The sequence below is a fragment of the Bos grunniens genome, chromosome 13 (assembly GCF_055505025.1).
Source record: "Bos grunniens cultivar Pamir isolate PY7600 chromosome 13, Bosgru_T2T1.0, whole genome shotgun sequence".
NCBI classification, from domain to species: Eukaryota; Metazoa; Chordata; class Mammalia; order Artiodactyla; family Bovidae; genus Bos; species Bos grunniens.
In genome coordinates, this window is record NC_141177.1 from 1478260 (window position 1) to 1495408 (window position 17149).

The window sequence follows — 17149 nt, forward strand, 5'->3', positions numbered from 1 at the left end:
TGTGGGATTTTGGATAATCTATCTGGAGACAATTTGGCAGTAGTTACAAAAATGTTAACAGCACAGGATATCTATCAGCTGATCATCCTGCGTCTAAGAGATTTCCTCTCAAGAAGATTTGCATGAGCATACAAAGATACATGCACAAGTTTTTCACCATAGTAGAATTTAAATTTATAAAATATTAGAAAATTTTTTGCCCATCAATTTGGGTATTTTTCAACAGGTTGTGGTGTATCAATATTAAAGAGTACTCTGGTTCTGTTAAATTAATGAGGTGTAGCCACTAATTATGGACTTGGAGTGGTAGTCAAAGCATGACAGAAAGGGCATAACTAACGTGGCCATGTGTAGTGTCTCATAAATACAAATATTCTGAATATGAAACAAGTCACTACTAAAAGTTATGTAAGGACTGACTACAGGCTCATCAAAATGTCCTGGAGAAATCTGTAATATGGTCTCCTTAAACACAATATGCATAATATGCAATGAATTACTGAATTTTTGCGTTAAAAATGTGATCTATATATGTGTGAGAATTTGTTTCTATTTGTATACAGAGAAAAAAAGAGTCTGAAAAGTACACATGAATCCATTAGTATTTTTTCCGAAGAAGAAGGCAATGGCACCCCACTCCAGTGTTCTTGCCTGGAGAATCCCAGGGACGGGGGAGCCTGGTGGGCTGCCGTCTCTGGGGTCCCACAGAGTCGGACACGACTGAAGTGACGCAGCAGCAGCAGCAGCAGCAGCATTTTTTCCGAAGGACAGGGACTAGGGTCCACAATAGTATTTTTTTGTTTTTCATTTTACTCCATGCATTTCAGAACTGTTTACATTTGGCGCAACAAACATGTACGATATTTACAATTTTAAAAAATAATGTGATAAGAAAAAGAAAAAAGAAATCTGCAAAAAGTTGTAAAATGAGGTAGATGGAGCATCACCCCTTTGGTCAACAATATCCTGTACTTTCTCCCACACCCAAAAACCATTTGACTCATTTTTTACTGACTAAACAAAATCCATCGTTCTCTGACATAACCGACAGAGAGCTTCTGTGTGTACCTGGATTATAGTCAAGCGTTTCCACATAAACACAAATGCAAAATCATATAGATAAGTCCTCAGAATTCAAGTTTTTAAGAAATTCAAGTAAGAAATACATATGAATGGGGGGACCAAAGGCATTTACATTCAGTGGACTTTGTCCCTGCTTGTTTCTGTCTTGTTCCTTTTCCTTGTGTGCATAAGCACATTTCTTAAGGACAAGACTAAGTCAAGCAAACTAACGGATCAGTGCCAGACTACACAGATGACACTCTGATAAGCCCTCAAAACTTGAGGCTTTTTCCCAAAATGCAAGGACCACTAATCAATTCAAATGATTACTCAAATAATTGTGGGACAGGAAAAAAAAAATTAAACCAGATGACCGTTTTACTGATTACAGGCCAGAGAGGGCAAGTCTACACAGGATTTAATACAGAAGGGCTTGAATTTAATCCAGATTAAGTGGAATAATCACATATGAACCTAAGTAGACACGTACAGGACACAGAGGCTGAATACTACCAAATGACGATGAAAGAAGGTTTTAAAATTCAAATAAATGGAATGACCATGTTCATGAATGCAAAGATCTGATACAGAAAAGATGTCAAGTTCTCCCACAATTTGATTTATAGGCTTAATGTAATTATTCAGAATTCTAACATGGGTTTTCTATAAGCACAGACAAATTTAAAATTTTATGGAGAAGCACTAACATGACTAAAACGACCTTTAAAAACAGAGTAACTGCAAGCATTCATTTCTACCCAATATTATTAGTATATATTTACAGTAATCAAAGAACGTGATACCGAGCTCAATGAAAAAGAACAGAAAACCCAGAAATAGACCTGTGCTAATACTCAAAACGGTTCTTGGTTAAATGTGCAAAAGCAGTTCGGTGGGAAAAGAACAGGTTGTTTTTTTTTTTTTTTACAACAAAGGGTATTGGAATAATTGGACAACCATAGGTAAAAAGGAAAGAAACTCAAGCTACGTCTCACATCTCATACAAAAATTAAACTCAAGATGAACCATGAACTTAAATTTATAACTTAAATTATATACTATAAATTATAAATAATTTATACTATATTATATAGTATAATTATATAGTATAATATACTATATTATATATTCCAAATAATATATACTATTATAAGTAATTTATACTATAAATTATATTTTAGTATATAAATTATACTAAATATATACTAATTATAACTTAAAATTATAAAATTTTAGAAAAAGAAAATGTTCAGGATCCAAGGCTGGGCAAACAATTCTTAGACTTGACACAAAAAGCATAATTCATATAAGTAAAAATTCAAACAGTGGACCACATGAGATTTAAAACCTTTGGTCTGCAAAAGATCCTGTTAAGAGGATGAAAAGATAAGCTATGGAAAGGGAGAAAATATTTGCAACCACATATCTGACAAAGGACTGCAATCTATACTATATTAAAAAATACTCAAAACTCACTCGTAAAAAAGGTTACTAAAAATTGGTAAAAATACATAAAGAGATATTCATAGAAAAAGATACACAGCAATTAAAGTGCAGGAAAATACATTCGATATCATTAGACATGAGGGAATGCAAATTAAAACTGCATGAGATGTGACTATCGAATGACTAAATTCAGTGACACCACCAAAGGCTGATGAAGATGCAGGAACACGGGGCCGGCCGCTCTCTGCTGGTGGGAATGTGAAATCCACAGCTGCTCTGTAAGGAGGTGCGCAATGTCTTGTAGAAGTAAACGCACAGCCACCATATCCATAATAATAACAAACTAGAAACAACCAAGATGCTGTTCAGTGGGGAAAGTAATCACCTGTAGTAATGCATACTGTGGAACACTGGTTAGGGACAGACAGGAGGGGACTATTAGGACACATACCACGGCAACCTGGAGAATCTCACGGGGATTACACTGTTCCCAGGAGCACTATTTACAATGGCCGAGACATGGAGCCACCCAAGCACCCTTCTTAACTGGATGAGAGGATGTGGTTTACACACAGTGGAGTGTTACTCAGCCATGAGAAAGAGTGAAAGATTGTCATTTGCAGCAATGTGGATGAACCCCTGAGAGCTCAGCTGGTAAAGAATCCACCTGCAAGGTGGGAGACCTAGGTTTGATCCCTGGGATGGGAAGATTCCCTGGAGAAGAGAAAGGCTACCCACTCCAGTATTCTGGCCTAGAGAATTTCATGGACTGTATAGTCCATGGGGTTGCAAAGAGTCGGACACGACCGAGTGACTTTCACTCACTAGAGAATATCACGCTTAATGAATTGTCAGAGAAAGACAAATACTGTATGATATCACTTATATGTGGAATCTAAGAAATAATACAAATGAATGTTTATGCAAAATAGGAACAGACTCACAGATATAGAAAACAAATTTGTGGTTACCGAAGGGGAGAAGCCAGCAGGGAGGGGCAGGTCAGGGGTCTTCGATTAACAGGTACAAACTATCGACACCACATATGAAATAGATGAGCAAGAAGAGCACAGCAGTGACCTATGATAGAGGAGAACCTGCAAAAACGCTGAATCGCTTTTTGGATTCCACCTATAGGTAATATCATCTGGTATCTGTCTGCCTCTGTCTGTCTGACTTCACGCAGTAGGACAATCTCTAGGTCCATCCAGGTCACTGCAAGAGCGTCATTTCGTTCTCTTTTACGGCTGAGTGATATTTCATTGAGTATCTACACCGCATCTTCATTATCCATGCACCTGTCAGTGGACATCTGGGTTGCCTCCATGTCCTGGCTCTTGCATTAATGAACAGTGCTGCCATGAGCACTGGGGTGCATGTGTCCTTTCAAAGTACAGTTTTCTCTGCATATAAGCCCAGGAGGGAGACTGCTGGACCAAATGGGCCCTCTCCTTTTAGTTTTTAACAAGCAGCCATACGGTTCCCCACAGTGGCTGTGCCAGTTTACATTCCCACCAACCATGCAAGAAGGTTCCCTCCTCTCCATACCCCTCCAGCATCTACTGTTTCTAGATCTTTTGATGATGGCCATTCTAGACTTGTGTGAGGTGCTAACTCATTGTTGATTTTTGATGATGGCCACTCTGACTTGTGTGAGGTGCTAACTCATTGCTGATTTTATTTGCATTTCTCTGATAATTAGCGACGTTGATCATCTTTTCATACACTTATCGGCCCTCTGTATGTCTTCTTTGGAGAAATGTCTATCTAGATCTTCTGCCCATTTTTTGATGGGGTTGTCTATATTTTTTGATAGTGAGCTGCATGAGCTGCTTGTGTATTTAAAAATTGGAGCTTAATCTCCCGTCGAGCACTTTGTTTACAAATATTTTTTCCCATTCTGTGGGCTGTCTTTTCATTTTGTTTATGGTTGTCTTTGCTGTGCAAAAGCTTTTATGTTTAATTAGGTCCCATTTGTTGACTTTTCTTTTTATTTTCATTATTCTAGGAGGTGGATCAAAAAAGATCTTGCTGGGATTTATGTCAGAGAGTGTTCTGCCTTTGTTTTCCTCTAAGAGTTTTATTAAAAACAGAAGCAGAGTGACAGATGTAGAAATAGATATAGTTACCAAGGGGGAGAAGAGGGTATAAGCTGAGAGACCAGAACTGACATACACGCCACTACATTTACATATAAGCAGATGACCAGCGAGAACCTGCTGCACAGCACGCGGAGCTCCACTCAATACTCTGTAATGGTCTATATGGGAACACAATCTGAAAAAGAGTGGATGTATGCACACGCATAAGTGATCCACTTTGCTGGTAGACAGAGAGCCTGGCAGGCTATAGAGTCCATGGGGTCACAAGAGCTGGACATGACTTAGTGACTAACCATGACCATCACATCTGAAACCAGCACAACACTCTAAATTGATACACTCCAATAACAACTGCTGCTGTTCACTCGCTAGGGGGTGTCCCACTCTCTGTGACCCCCATGCTGCAGCTGTCTGGGGAGGCCTTACAAATAGCTGTGAAAAGAAGAGAAGCGAAAAGCAAAGGAGAAAAGGAAAGATACAAGCATCTGAATGCAGAGTTCCAAAGAATAGCAAGGAGAGGTAAGAAAGTCTTCTTCAGCGATCAATGCAAAGAAATAGAGGAAAACAACAGAATGGGAAAGACAAGGCACCTCTTCAAGAAAATTAGAGATACCAAAGGAACATTTCATGCAAAGATGGGCTGGATAAAGGACAGAAATGGTATGGACCTAACAGAAGCAGAAGATATTAAGAAGAGATGGCAAGAATACACAGAAGAACTGAACAAAAAAGATCTTCATGACCCAGATAATCACAGTGGTGTGATCACTCACCTAGAGCCAGACATCCTGGAATGTGAAGTCAAGTGGGCCTTAGAAAGCATCACTACGAACAAAGCTAGTGGGGGTGATGGAATTTCAGTTGAGCTATTTCTAATCCTGAAAGATGATGCCATGAAAGTGCTGCACTCAATATGCCCACAAATTTGGAAAACTCAGCAGTGGCCACAGGACTGGAAAAGGTCAGTTTTCATTCCAATCCCAAAGAAAGGCAACACCAAAGAATGCTCAAACTACTGCACAATTGCACTCATCTCACATGCTAGTAAAGTAATGCTCAAAATTCTCCAAGCCAGGCTTCAGCAATACATGAACCGTGAACTTCCAGATGTTCAAGCTCGTTTTAGAAAAGGCAGAGGAACCAGAGATCAAATTGCCAAAATCTGCTGGATCATCGAAAAAGCAAGAGAGTTCCAGAAAAATATCTATTTCTGCTTTCTTAACTATGCCAAAGCCTTTGACTGTGTGGATCACAATAAACTGTGGAAAATTCTGAAAGAGATGGGAATACCAGAGCACCTGACCTGCCTCTTGAGAAACCTATATGCAGGTCAAGAAGCAACAGTTAGAACTGGACATGGAACAACAGACTGGTTCCAAATAGGAAAAGGAGTACATCAAGGCTGTATATTGTCACCCTGCTTATTTAACTTATATACAGAGTACATCATGAGAAATGCTGGGCTGGAAGAAGCACAAGCTGGAATCAAGATTGCTGGGAGAAATATCAATAACCTCAGATATGCAGATGACACCACCCTTATGGCAGAAAGTGAAGAGGAACTAAAAAGCCTCTTGATGAAAGTGAAAGTGGAGAGTGAAAAAGTTGGCTTACAGCTCAACATTCAGAAAACGAAGATCATGGCATCTGGTCCCATCACTTCATGGGAAATAGATGGGGAAACAGTGGAAACAGTGTCAGACTTTATTTTGGGGGGCTCCAAAATCACTGCAGATGGTGACTGCAGCCATGAAATTAAAATATGCTTACTCCTTGGAAGGAAAGTTATGACCAACCTAGATGGCATATTCAAAAGCAGAGACATTACTTTGCCAACTAAGGTCCGTCTAGTCAAGGCTCTGGTTTTTCCAGTGGTCATGTATGGATGTGAGAGTTGGACTGTGAAGAAAGCTGAGGGCCGAAGAATTGATGCTTTCGAACTGTGGTGTTGGAGAAGACTCTTGAGAGTCCCTTGGCTGTAAGGAGATCCAACCAGTCCATTCTGAAGGAGATCAGCCCTGGGATTTCTTTGGAAGGAATGATGCTAAAGCTGAAACTCCAGTACTTTGGCCACCTCATGTGAAGAGTTGAATCACTGGAAAAGACTCTGATGCTGGGAGGGATTGGGGGCAGGAGGAGAAGGGGACGACAGAGTATGAGATGGCTGGATGGCATCACTGACTCGATGGATGTGAGTCTGAGTGAACCCCGGGAGTTGGTGATGGACAGGGAGGCCTGGCGTGCTGCGATTCATGGGGTTGCAAAGAGCTGGACACGACTGAGTGACTGAATGAACTGAACTGAGCCTGTAATTAATTAATAAAAATAATTGAAAAAATACTGAATCAATATGCAATAAGTATTGCATATTCCCTACACTTCAATAAATAAATAAAGTGAGGTTAATTAACAAAAGAGAAAAGAGAAAGCAAGCTTCCCAAACCCAGGGCCAGCATACTTCCCACCATGCGATTTGCCTTGGTCTCGAAAATAACAGTTGACCATCATTCTACTTAGATTTCCTCCCAATTGTTATGCACACCAAACAAGTAAAAGTATGCACAGAAACTCTCACCCCTTCTGCTCCGTGTGGGCTGTTTGCATTTGCTGAGTGAGAACAATAAACCAGTATTTAACGGGAAGGTCAGGAACTAAATGTAAAGTCACTGGAGCCCCACATTTAAACTTATTGATGCATGTCAATTATTTCTCATTAAAACTGGAAAGAAAGAAAAAATAAAGTCACTGGAGTCTTAATATTGCTACAATTACAGTTAATCAAGTTCACAGCCATTTCTGACAGCTCTGGGCTTGAGGGGCACTTCACGAAAGAGGTAAAGACATGAACAGAACGCCTCTGTCTGGGCATCAGTCACGTATTTATTTCCCAGTTTTTGTATGAGAGCACCTGTAGTCACCTTGCCAGTGAGCAAAGCGCCAAATTTTAAAATTGTACGGTCAATTTCCTTTTTAAAAACTGTAAAGAATCACATGTGTAAAACTGGTGTGGTCTTCTGCCCCCGTAATACTGTCTTTAAACGTGAAAGTAAAGCGGCACTTCGCTCCACACATGCCCAGGTCTCCTGCAGGAGAGAGGGGTGTCTGCGCCGCGCCGTCCCTGCGCCGAGCACACAGCCTCATGTACAGTGCTTCATGTCTTGTGGAAGCTGCTTTTTATTTGTATTCAAACAAACTCTGAAATCCGGTCATGGTGAGCTACTTATCGCCCTAGTACTTTTATTATCAAGATTCATAAATTACACAGCATTTAGATAAAAAATGCACATCTCAGAGTTACTCCAGCTTTTTATATGCCCCAGAGAGATTAATATTAAATGTATCAGATCTGAAAGAGTGAGGAGGGTGAATCGGCTACAGGAACTCATCAAGGGCTTGGAGGCTTAATGGAGATAATTCTTCCATTCCAATGCTTTGAACTTTGGTTAATGATTATTATAGATGAAAGGGACTGGCTTACCACGTTCCCCAAAGATACACACATTAAATTCCACAGCCAGCAGGTAGGGGTCTGGGAGACAGGGCGAGCTTGTCCTCAAACGCCCCTGGCTTGTTCCACACGCAAGGGGAATGTTCCCAGGGCACTCTGGTTCTGCAGGTGGGTCTGCTCTCAAAAGCCTTCCCAGTCCTGGCTTCCTCTGCCCCAGCACCACGCACTGCATTTCCTCCAATCAGAACTCTTCCTCCCAGTTCAGACGCCTCAAGCCTCCCTGATGAGCTAAATGAAAGTGATGCCTGGACATCCACATCTATTCCCCGTCCTCTGTCGGTAACACCCGAATCTCTTCAATCAAGAGTTTCAAGAGCAGCTTCCCCGGTGGCCAGGTGGCTAAGACTCTGCACTCCCAATGCAGGGGCCGGATTCACCCCCTGCTCAGGACTAGAGCCCACACACCACACCTAAAGACCCCGCGTGCTACAACCAAGGCATGACAAAACAGAAACAAAACAAATAAAGATCTTTGATATTTTTTTTAAAAAAAGTTTAAGAAGTGTCTGCTACGTTAGGCCCTGGTAAGGAGTAGAAGCAGATGTACCCCTGACTCCAAAATCTCTGCCCTTGGGAACCTTGTTTTTTGGTGGTATTGTAGTGAAGACAATAAGAAATAACTGAGCAATATGTATGCAGTATGATAAGAGCTAAAAACAAAGGGAGAGGGAGCGGGAGGGTGTCCAAGGACTTCATTTTAAATAACGAGGGCAGGTAAGGGGCTCGCTTAGCGGAGGAACTTGAAGGGTGACATGAACAAAGGAAGGATATGATTATGTGGATATTTGCAAGGAGAGCCTTCCAAGCAGAGGGAAGGGGAATTCAAAACAGGAGATGTGCTTGGCTGTCTTACGGAGAGTTCAGAGCCCAGGGTATCTGTCGCAGGGCCAAGCGGGGCTGGGGAAACTGCACACGTGAAGTTAAACAGGCGGCAGGAAGTCACACGTGTGACGGGTGGACCGTTATACCAACCTGACTGAGGGTTCTGCACCAGAGAATCATGATGCAATATGAGCATCTCAAATAGACTCCAGAGGGCTGGGAGTTAGGTAGCGTGGACCTAGGTAGAGTTAGTTAGGCCTGGACCACAGGGGTCTGTTGTTTATCACTCAGTCCTGTCTGACTCCTCGTGACCCCATGGACTGTAGCCCGCCAGGCTCCTCTGTCCATGCAGATTTCCAGGCAAGAGCACTGGAACCACTTGCCATTTCCTCCTCCAGGGGATCTTCTCAACCCAGGGATTGAACCGGGGTCTCCCGCATTGTAAGCAGAAGCTTTACCCTCTGAGCCACCAGGGAAGATTCGATACTCCAAGAAAAATTTTTAAAAAACTGGAGTCATAATAGGTGAAAACTGGAAAAAACCTAAGTATCTATCAACAATAAAATGGGCGGCCTCCCTGGTGGTCCAGTGGTTAAGAATCCACCTTGCAACGCAAGGGACACTGGTTTGATCCCTGGTGGCTCCCACGTGGACGGAGCAACTAAGCCGGTAGCCCACAACGGCCTGAGACACCGCTCCTGAGCCTGCAAGCCGCAACTCCCGAGCCCAAGGGCCGCAACTCCTGAAACCCAGAGCCCACGCTCCACAAGAAGAGGAGCCACAGCAATGACAAGCTCACGCACGGCAACGAGAGGAGCCCCGCCCAGGACCAGAGACAGCCTGCGTGCAGCAGCAGAGACGCAACGAGAGGAGCCCCGCTCAGGACCAGAGACAGCCTGCATGCAGCAGCAGAGACCCACCGCAGCCAAAACACATCATAAATAAACAAATTAAAAAAACAAAACAATAAAATGAATAAGCTACAAAAGAAACAAATAACAACAACCAAAAAAGAAAACAATGAGCAAGCAGTTACCACTTTAGAGATGTTACATTCTTGGGAAAAGTAACTTTTGTAACGTGGTTAAAAAAGCAAGACAAGTTTTCAGACTCAAAGAACGTGAGTTCCCTAGTTACGAACAGACTCCTGGAAAGCTACAATAATCGAGTCTTACCTTATGATAACACCTAAAATAGGCGGCACGTTCATCAGAAAATTTCTCCAGTCTCTTTGGACCTTTGCTGGACGCTTTCTTGAATACTAACCAACATCGTTGATAAATCTGGAAGTGAATACAAAGACAGCACTCAGCATCACAGCCGACTCAGATATTACTGGCATTTGCATTTAAATGTTTTCTTTTTGATGTTTTCGCCTGTAAAATATTCATAAACCGTAAATGTGATGTTGCTTTGGGAAAACAAAATTTTAAAACCCCAAACTGTTTCCACAATGGGTGTATTATGCTGTTCAGAAAAATCACTGGAATCAAAAGAAAATAAGTATTTAGAGGCACATATCTTCATTCTTTGACAACATTTCAGAAGAAGTCCCAGAGATAAAAACCCCAAATCAGCACAAACAAGACAAGCTTTCACGGCACGTGCCCTAATTCCAAACGCCATTACTTATGGAGATCACAGCCTGAGACACGCCAAAGGCGAGAAGACCTAGGAAGGGACAGCCCCTGCGTGTCATGGGACGTTCCTCATACCCGATGGTCAGGAGCTGGGCCAGACAGCAGACTAGCTAATAAATGCAGATGAACACCAACCACATTCTCCTTCAGAAAATTCAACCCAGAGACTCAAAGATTATTGCCAGGCTGGGGTGCAATCCGAGTTAATACTGCAACATATTAAGGGTCATAAAAACATGGAGACAAAAGTGGAAAAGTAATTCAGTGGACAGAGGGTGGCCTTTTAAACAAATGGTGCTCAAAACACTGAATGCCTGTGCTTAGTCACTCAGTCGTGTCCGACTCTTTGCAAACCCAAGAACTGCAGTCAGCCAGGCTCCTCTATCCACCGAATTTTCCAGGCAAGAATACTGGAGTGGGTTGCCATGCCCTCCTCCAGGGGATCTTCCCAACCCAGGGATTGAACCTAGGTCTCCTGCATTGCAGGCGGATTCTTCACCATCTGAGCCACCAGGGAAGCCCAAAAAACTGAATATCCATAGGGAATTAAAAAAAAAAACCTTGACCCAAAAGACTCATACAAAATTAACTCAAAATGGACTCAAATATTTAAAAAAGTATGTACATATATATATATATCACATATATATATATATGCTTAGGGAGGAAAAAGGAAATGTTTGGGAACACGGTCTGAGTGAAGAGTTCTTAGACCTCAGGTTGCTATTGTTTACTCCCTAAGTTGCATCTGACTCTCTGTGACCCCATGGAGCCCGCCAGGCTCCTCTATCCATGGAATTTTCCAGGCAAGAATACTGGAGTGGATTGCCACTTCCTCCTCTAAAGAATCTTCCTGACCCAGGAATGGAACCCAGGTCTCCTGCATTGCAAGTGGGTTCTTTACCACTGAGCCACCAGGGAAGCCCTAGCTCAGTTCAGTTCAGTTCAGTCGCTCAGTCGTGTCCGACTCTTTGCGACCCCATGAATCGCAGCACGCCAGGCCTCCCTGTCCATCACCAACTCCCGGAGTTCACTCAGACTCATGGCCATCGAGTCGGTGATGCCATCCAGCCATCTCATACTCTGTCATCCCCTTCTCCTCCTGCCCCCAATCCCTCTCAGCATCAGAGTCTTTTCCAAGGAGTCAACTCTTCGCATGAGGTGGCCAAAGTACTGGAGTTTCAGCTTTAGCATCATTCCTTCCAAAGAACACCCAGGACTGACCTCATGTCAAAATCTTAATCCATAAGAAAATGTTGCCACATGTAACTCACCAAAATTTAAAACTTTGGCTAGGTGAAAAATTCTGCTGATAGAATGAAAAGACAAGCTGGGGGGAAAAAATGTGCAAACCATATATCTGACATAGGCTCAGTATCTGGAATACACAGAGTCCTCCGATTTCAACATTAAAAAAGCACACCATCCATTTATAAAGTGGACCACAGACATTTCACCAAAGACAGCACACAGGTGATCGAGAGGCACATGAGGAAGAGCTCGCCGTCATTAAGCCTTCAGGGAAATGCAAATTAAAACCACAGCGAAACACTGCGAACCAATGAAATGTGTGAATCACGACCACAAACATTAAGACCACGATGAAGCACATGCCTACCAGGCTGGCTCAAATAACAGTAATACCACCAAACGCTGGCAAGGATGCCAATCAACTGGATCGCTTTCGCACTGCTGCCGGGAATATAAAATGTCCAACTCTGAAACACAGGTTGGCAATTCCTTAAAGAACTAAGCAAGCAGCACAGGACTTAGAACTGTAGTCTTAGGAATCCAGGCCGGAGAAACGCAAACTCCCCGCACACAAAACACATGAACATGAATGCTCACAGCAGCTGCATTTGTGCCAGGGCCAACTGCACACAACCCGTCTATTCTCCACCGGGGAAACAGCTAGACGACTCGGGGAACAGTCCCATCATGGAACACCACTCAGCTACAAAACAACTTGAACGCGTCTTCAGAGAATAATGCTGCCTGAGGCGGGGCGGGGGGGGGGGCGGGCACGGAGCCAGACCCAAAGGCCACGTACTGTATGGCCGCATTAAGGGCAAGTATAGCAATGGAAATCAGATGAGTGGTTATCAGGGGTGAGGGCTGTGTGAAGAGGGAGCAGAAGGGAGGAGGGGTGCCTATAGGTGACAGGTGGGTCCCGGCAGCGATGAAACTGCCCTGTATCCTGACTACGAATACTATCGTCTTGAGTACAGTGCATTGCTGGGGACCTCCCTGAGGGTCCAGTGGTTAAGAATCCGCCTTGAAATGCAGGGGACGCGGACTCGATCCGTGGTCGGGGAGCTAAGATCACACAGGTCTAGGGTCGAGTACACGCCCATGCACCGCATCTACTGAGCCCAAGCACCAAACCAGAGAGTCCATTTACCTGCTGCAACTAAGACTCGGCCAAATAAAAATTAAGTACATGAATCTAAAAAATACTGTGTTGTTTCAAAGATATTACCACCAGGGAAACTGGTTAAAGAACACAGGATCTTTGTGTAATATTTCTTACAACCAAAAGTGAATCTACAATTATCTTAAAACAAAACACTTATAAATTTTTAACAGAAAAGTGCAGAGATATGTAACCAAGATCTCAAAAATTACAGCCTAATCTAAAAACAGTTACCTGCTTCTTTTGCTATCAAACTGAAGTCTAATTAACCACTAGACTAAGTAACTTTAGAAAACTAAATGGCAAGAGTCATCGGTAAGAGTTCAAACACCAAATCCTTTTCAGGATGGAGAATCAGCCATGGAGATTAACACGTGGAGGGCTGTGGCTGGCAAATAGAAAACTTACCAATATCTCATTGGTGTCTGAATAACAGATGAGATCACTGGCTTCCTTAAAACCTAACCACCAGAAAGAGGACGATAATTACAGCGGCAATGACTGTCACTATGATTGTTCAAATAACAGACGTGGAAAACAGGTTTCTCGACGTCATTCTATCACTGGCAGCTCCTTTTTTCTGGACACAGCCATGAAAATGTGTTAGAGACAGCATGCTAAGGTATGCAAGAAACATGCATACTATGGGAAAAAATATTTTCATCAAAGAGGACATTTTATATTTCCAAATTATGCAGTAACTTTTAGGCCCAGTCTTGAATGACAGCATTTCTACTTTAAAACAAAGTTATTCATTTTCTTCAGGATCAAACCACATTTGTCTGGCTTCTGTCTGAAGTCTGTCACACGCAAGCTAAAGATTCCTCAATTTAAGCAGGCCTGATGACTTCCATCTTCGATTCATCCACATTACTCTTGGAGGATTTTTGTTTTTCTTTTGTTTTATTAAGTAGTAAGAGCAACAGTGAAGGGTTATAATCAAATAACCGCCAAAGCACTATTGTATAGATTCACATTTACACAACATAAATAAACTTGTAAAATGGATACACATTCTGTATTGTTCGCTGCTGCTGCTGTGCTGGGCTCAGTCTCGTCCGACTCTCTGTGACCCCGTGGACCGTAGCCCACCAGGCTCCTCTGTCCATGGGGTTCTCCAGGCAAGAATACTGGAGTGGGTTGCCATGCCCTCCTCCAGGGATCTTCCTGACCCAGGCATGGAACCCAAGTTTCCTGCATTGCAGGCAGATTCTTTACCACTAAGTCACCTGGGTATCCAGGCTATATTGTATAAATATTGTTTATAACGACTGGCTGGAAAGTCACCCTGGAACAGATTAAAACATGCTGGCTCATCAGGAGATAAGGAAAATTCCAACACTAGGTTTATGAAAAGAGGGACTTGAGTGATTCTCAAGCAGTGGTCCAGCCTCACTCAAGATAATTGTTAATTATGCAGATTCCTAGAGATTAGCCAAGGTCAACTGCATCAGAATGGGGCCAGACAAATTGGCTGTTTACCACATTCCCCAGGAATTTTGCTTGCTAATTTGCAAACCAATGCATGAATATTCATAAAGACTTGCAGACAACCCAGTGCTCCCCGGAGGGATGGCCAACAAAGACTCCTCCGGCAACTGCTCCGCCCACAGTGAGGGCCTCTGAGGGTGTGATGTCCGGTGAGGACCGTGACCTGGGGCATGGAGGGGCGGGAGATGCTGTCCTGAGACTCAGTGCCGGTGACAGTGAAGTCGGCTGAACCACAGCAAACCCGTTTCACCTGCCCTACACTCTTAGTCTCAAGAACAGAACAGCCACCAAGTACCAGAGAATTACAGACTTTTGCTCCATGTCTCAGAATCGGTGTGAGGGGACAAGACAGGAGGACTCACTGAGGACGGGGATGCGTGGGGACGAGCTGGGGTGACTGGCGCGCGTCAAAGGGCGACAGCTTGAGAATCATCTCACTTGCTTACTGGCAGAGGGCAGCGTTTCCTTCGTCGATTAATTCTTCCAATGATCTCCTTCATAGCACATCTATGGCCCATCTATAGTCGTTTTTAGTTAACATTTTTCTTTCAACTGATTTTTTTAACTGAAGCTTTTTTATCCCAACTGTGACAGCAAAGTGTAGTTTCATGGGACAAGAAGCGTAGGTAATCCTAATGATTAGCCTGCATGCTAAGTCACATCCACTGGGTCCCTATGGACCCCGTGGACTGTGGCCCAACAGGCTCCCTTGTCCGCAGATTCTCCAGGCAAGAACACTGGGCGGGCTGCCACGCCCTCCTCCAGGGATCTTCCCAACCAGGGGATCAAACCCGAGTCTCTCACGTCTCCTACGCTGGCAAGCGGGTTCTTTACCGCTAGCACCACTCTTAAGATAATTTGACGACAGAATAACTTTATGTTAAATATCTCACCTGCTATACATTAGGGTTCTGCGTTCTCAGCACAGCTGGCATTTAAGACAGTTATGTTTTTAGTCAGGGCAGGGGCGCTGTGCATCGTGGGATGTTTCAGAGCCTCTTTGGGCTTCATCAACTGAATGCAGGAAGCACGCTTCTCCTACTCCGTTGACCCTGCTGAGTGTCCCCTGGTTGGGGGGAGGGGTGTAAAGTCAGAAGCACTATTCTAGATGAATTCACACTGATCTGAGATTGCAGAGTTGAAGAATATCCTCCAAGTCCTGGACTCGGACAAGCCGATCCACACAAGCCACTGTCGAAGCGACAACAGACACTGCGTCACAGGTTCTGACCACCCACGGAGGGATGGCCACCCACCCCAGCATTCTTGCCGGGGAAAAGTTCCCGTGGACAGAGGAGCCTGGCGGTCCATGTGGGCGCACAGAGTCGGACACGACTTAGTGACTCAACAACAACAATTCTACAGCAGGAAGGTGTGTTTGGGGGGTGGGGCGGGGGAGTGAAGGTAAGTTAGGACTGTTTTCTGTTCTGCCAGAATCTAATTTCTATAATCGCATCAATTTTCCCTCTTCTCCAGGCAACTCCAGAAGTTGGTGATGGACAGGGAGGCCTGGTGTGCTGTAGTCCATGGGGTCGCAAACTGAACTGAGCGACTGAACTGAACTGAACTGAACTGAACCAGGCATCTCTCCACCCCAGCCATATCATGTATCCTCATCATATATAAGCCTCATTTCTCACATTCTAGTCCTATTTTTATTTATTCTCTAAAACAAGTCAAATATTCTCTTTGGGGAGTTAATATCAATACCAAGCATTAGCCGAAAACTTTCTGCATGCAGAATGCTAATTCCTTTTTGTGCATTATCTCAACTAACCTACCCACAGCCCCATAAAACAGAGGCTATCATTCTTCCCATTTCACAACGAGTATATAGACCTTAGTGAGGTTCCTCACTGGGTGTTAGTTACTCAAGAGCATGAAACTAGAGAGACAAGCCAGTATTCCAACCTTGGTTTGCCTGATTCTGGAGAAAAAGCTCTTAACCATTCCTCCAGGATTTTCCCAGAAAAGCTGGTCTCCTAGAGACATTCAAACTTCTGCTGAGGGTCGAGCCGTCTGTTAGAAGTTGATTTTCATGCTTATCATAATCTATAAAGAGACATTTAGTTGTAACCATATGCTCTTTCATCTGGACAACGACTTTACCGTCTAGCTATTTCAGTGTGACATTTGCATTTGTGATTTTAAGTTCCCTGGCACCAAGCATTGGCCAAGAGTGAAAATTTTAATGGAGTATCTCTGCAATTGGGGTCTGAAGACCCTATTCCGGGACTGCAAGCCCAGCAGTTTGTAAGATGTGTTTTCTTTTAAAAGAACTCCACCCTCTCCTTAAGTGACAAAGTATTCAGGATCCCTGACCGCAGCTCAGAAACTCAACTGTGCCAAATATTTCTGATTATATGGTAAGTGTCTCACGCAAGCTCTGGGTTTTCCATAGCCTTCCTTCCCTGTCTAACCTGTGGTTGCTCGCTCTAACCGAGCAACTGTAACCGGTTACAGCTGCAGAAAACCAGCGTCCTGGCTCCCGGCTGCCTGGATTCGAGCAGTCAGCACCCAGCCCCCCACTGTGGCCCTGGTGCCCGGCCACAGTGACCCACGGCCCACCCAGTCCTGAGCCTGCGATGGACGAGCACCAGTCCAAGGGCAAGCTGATAGCCACAGGCACAGCACTGGGTGATGCAGCCTGTCTGTCTGCCACGGT

General features: G+C 43.7%; 1 protein-coding gene across 4 annotated transcripts in view; it reads right to left on the bottom strand.

The window, feature by feature from the left end:
* The window catches only part of DOK5 (docking protein 5), a 151263-nt gene that overhangs the window by 71444 nt on the left and 62670 nt on the right, over positions 1–17149 (bottom strand). For all 4 annotated transcript variants that reach the window (XR_015138567.1, XR_015138568.1, XM_086330797.1 and 1 more), the window contains one exon: positions 10116–10223. Coding sequence is in view for 2 of the 4 variants with exons in the window: in XM_086330797.1 (XP_086186923.1) it covers positions 10116–10223 (108 nt within the window). In the remaining 2 variants the exon portion in view is untranslated. The remainder of the gene's footprint in view (positions 1–10115; positions 10224–17149) is intronic.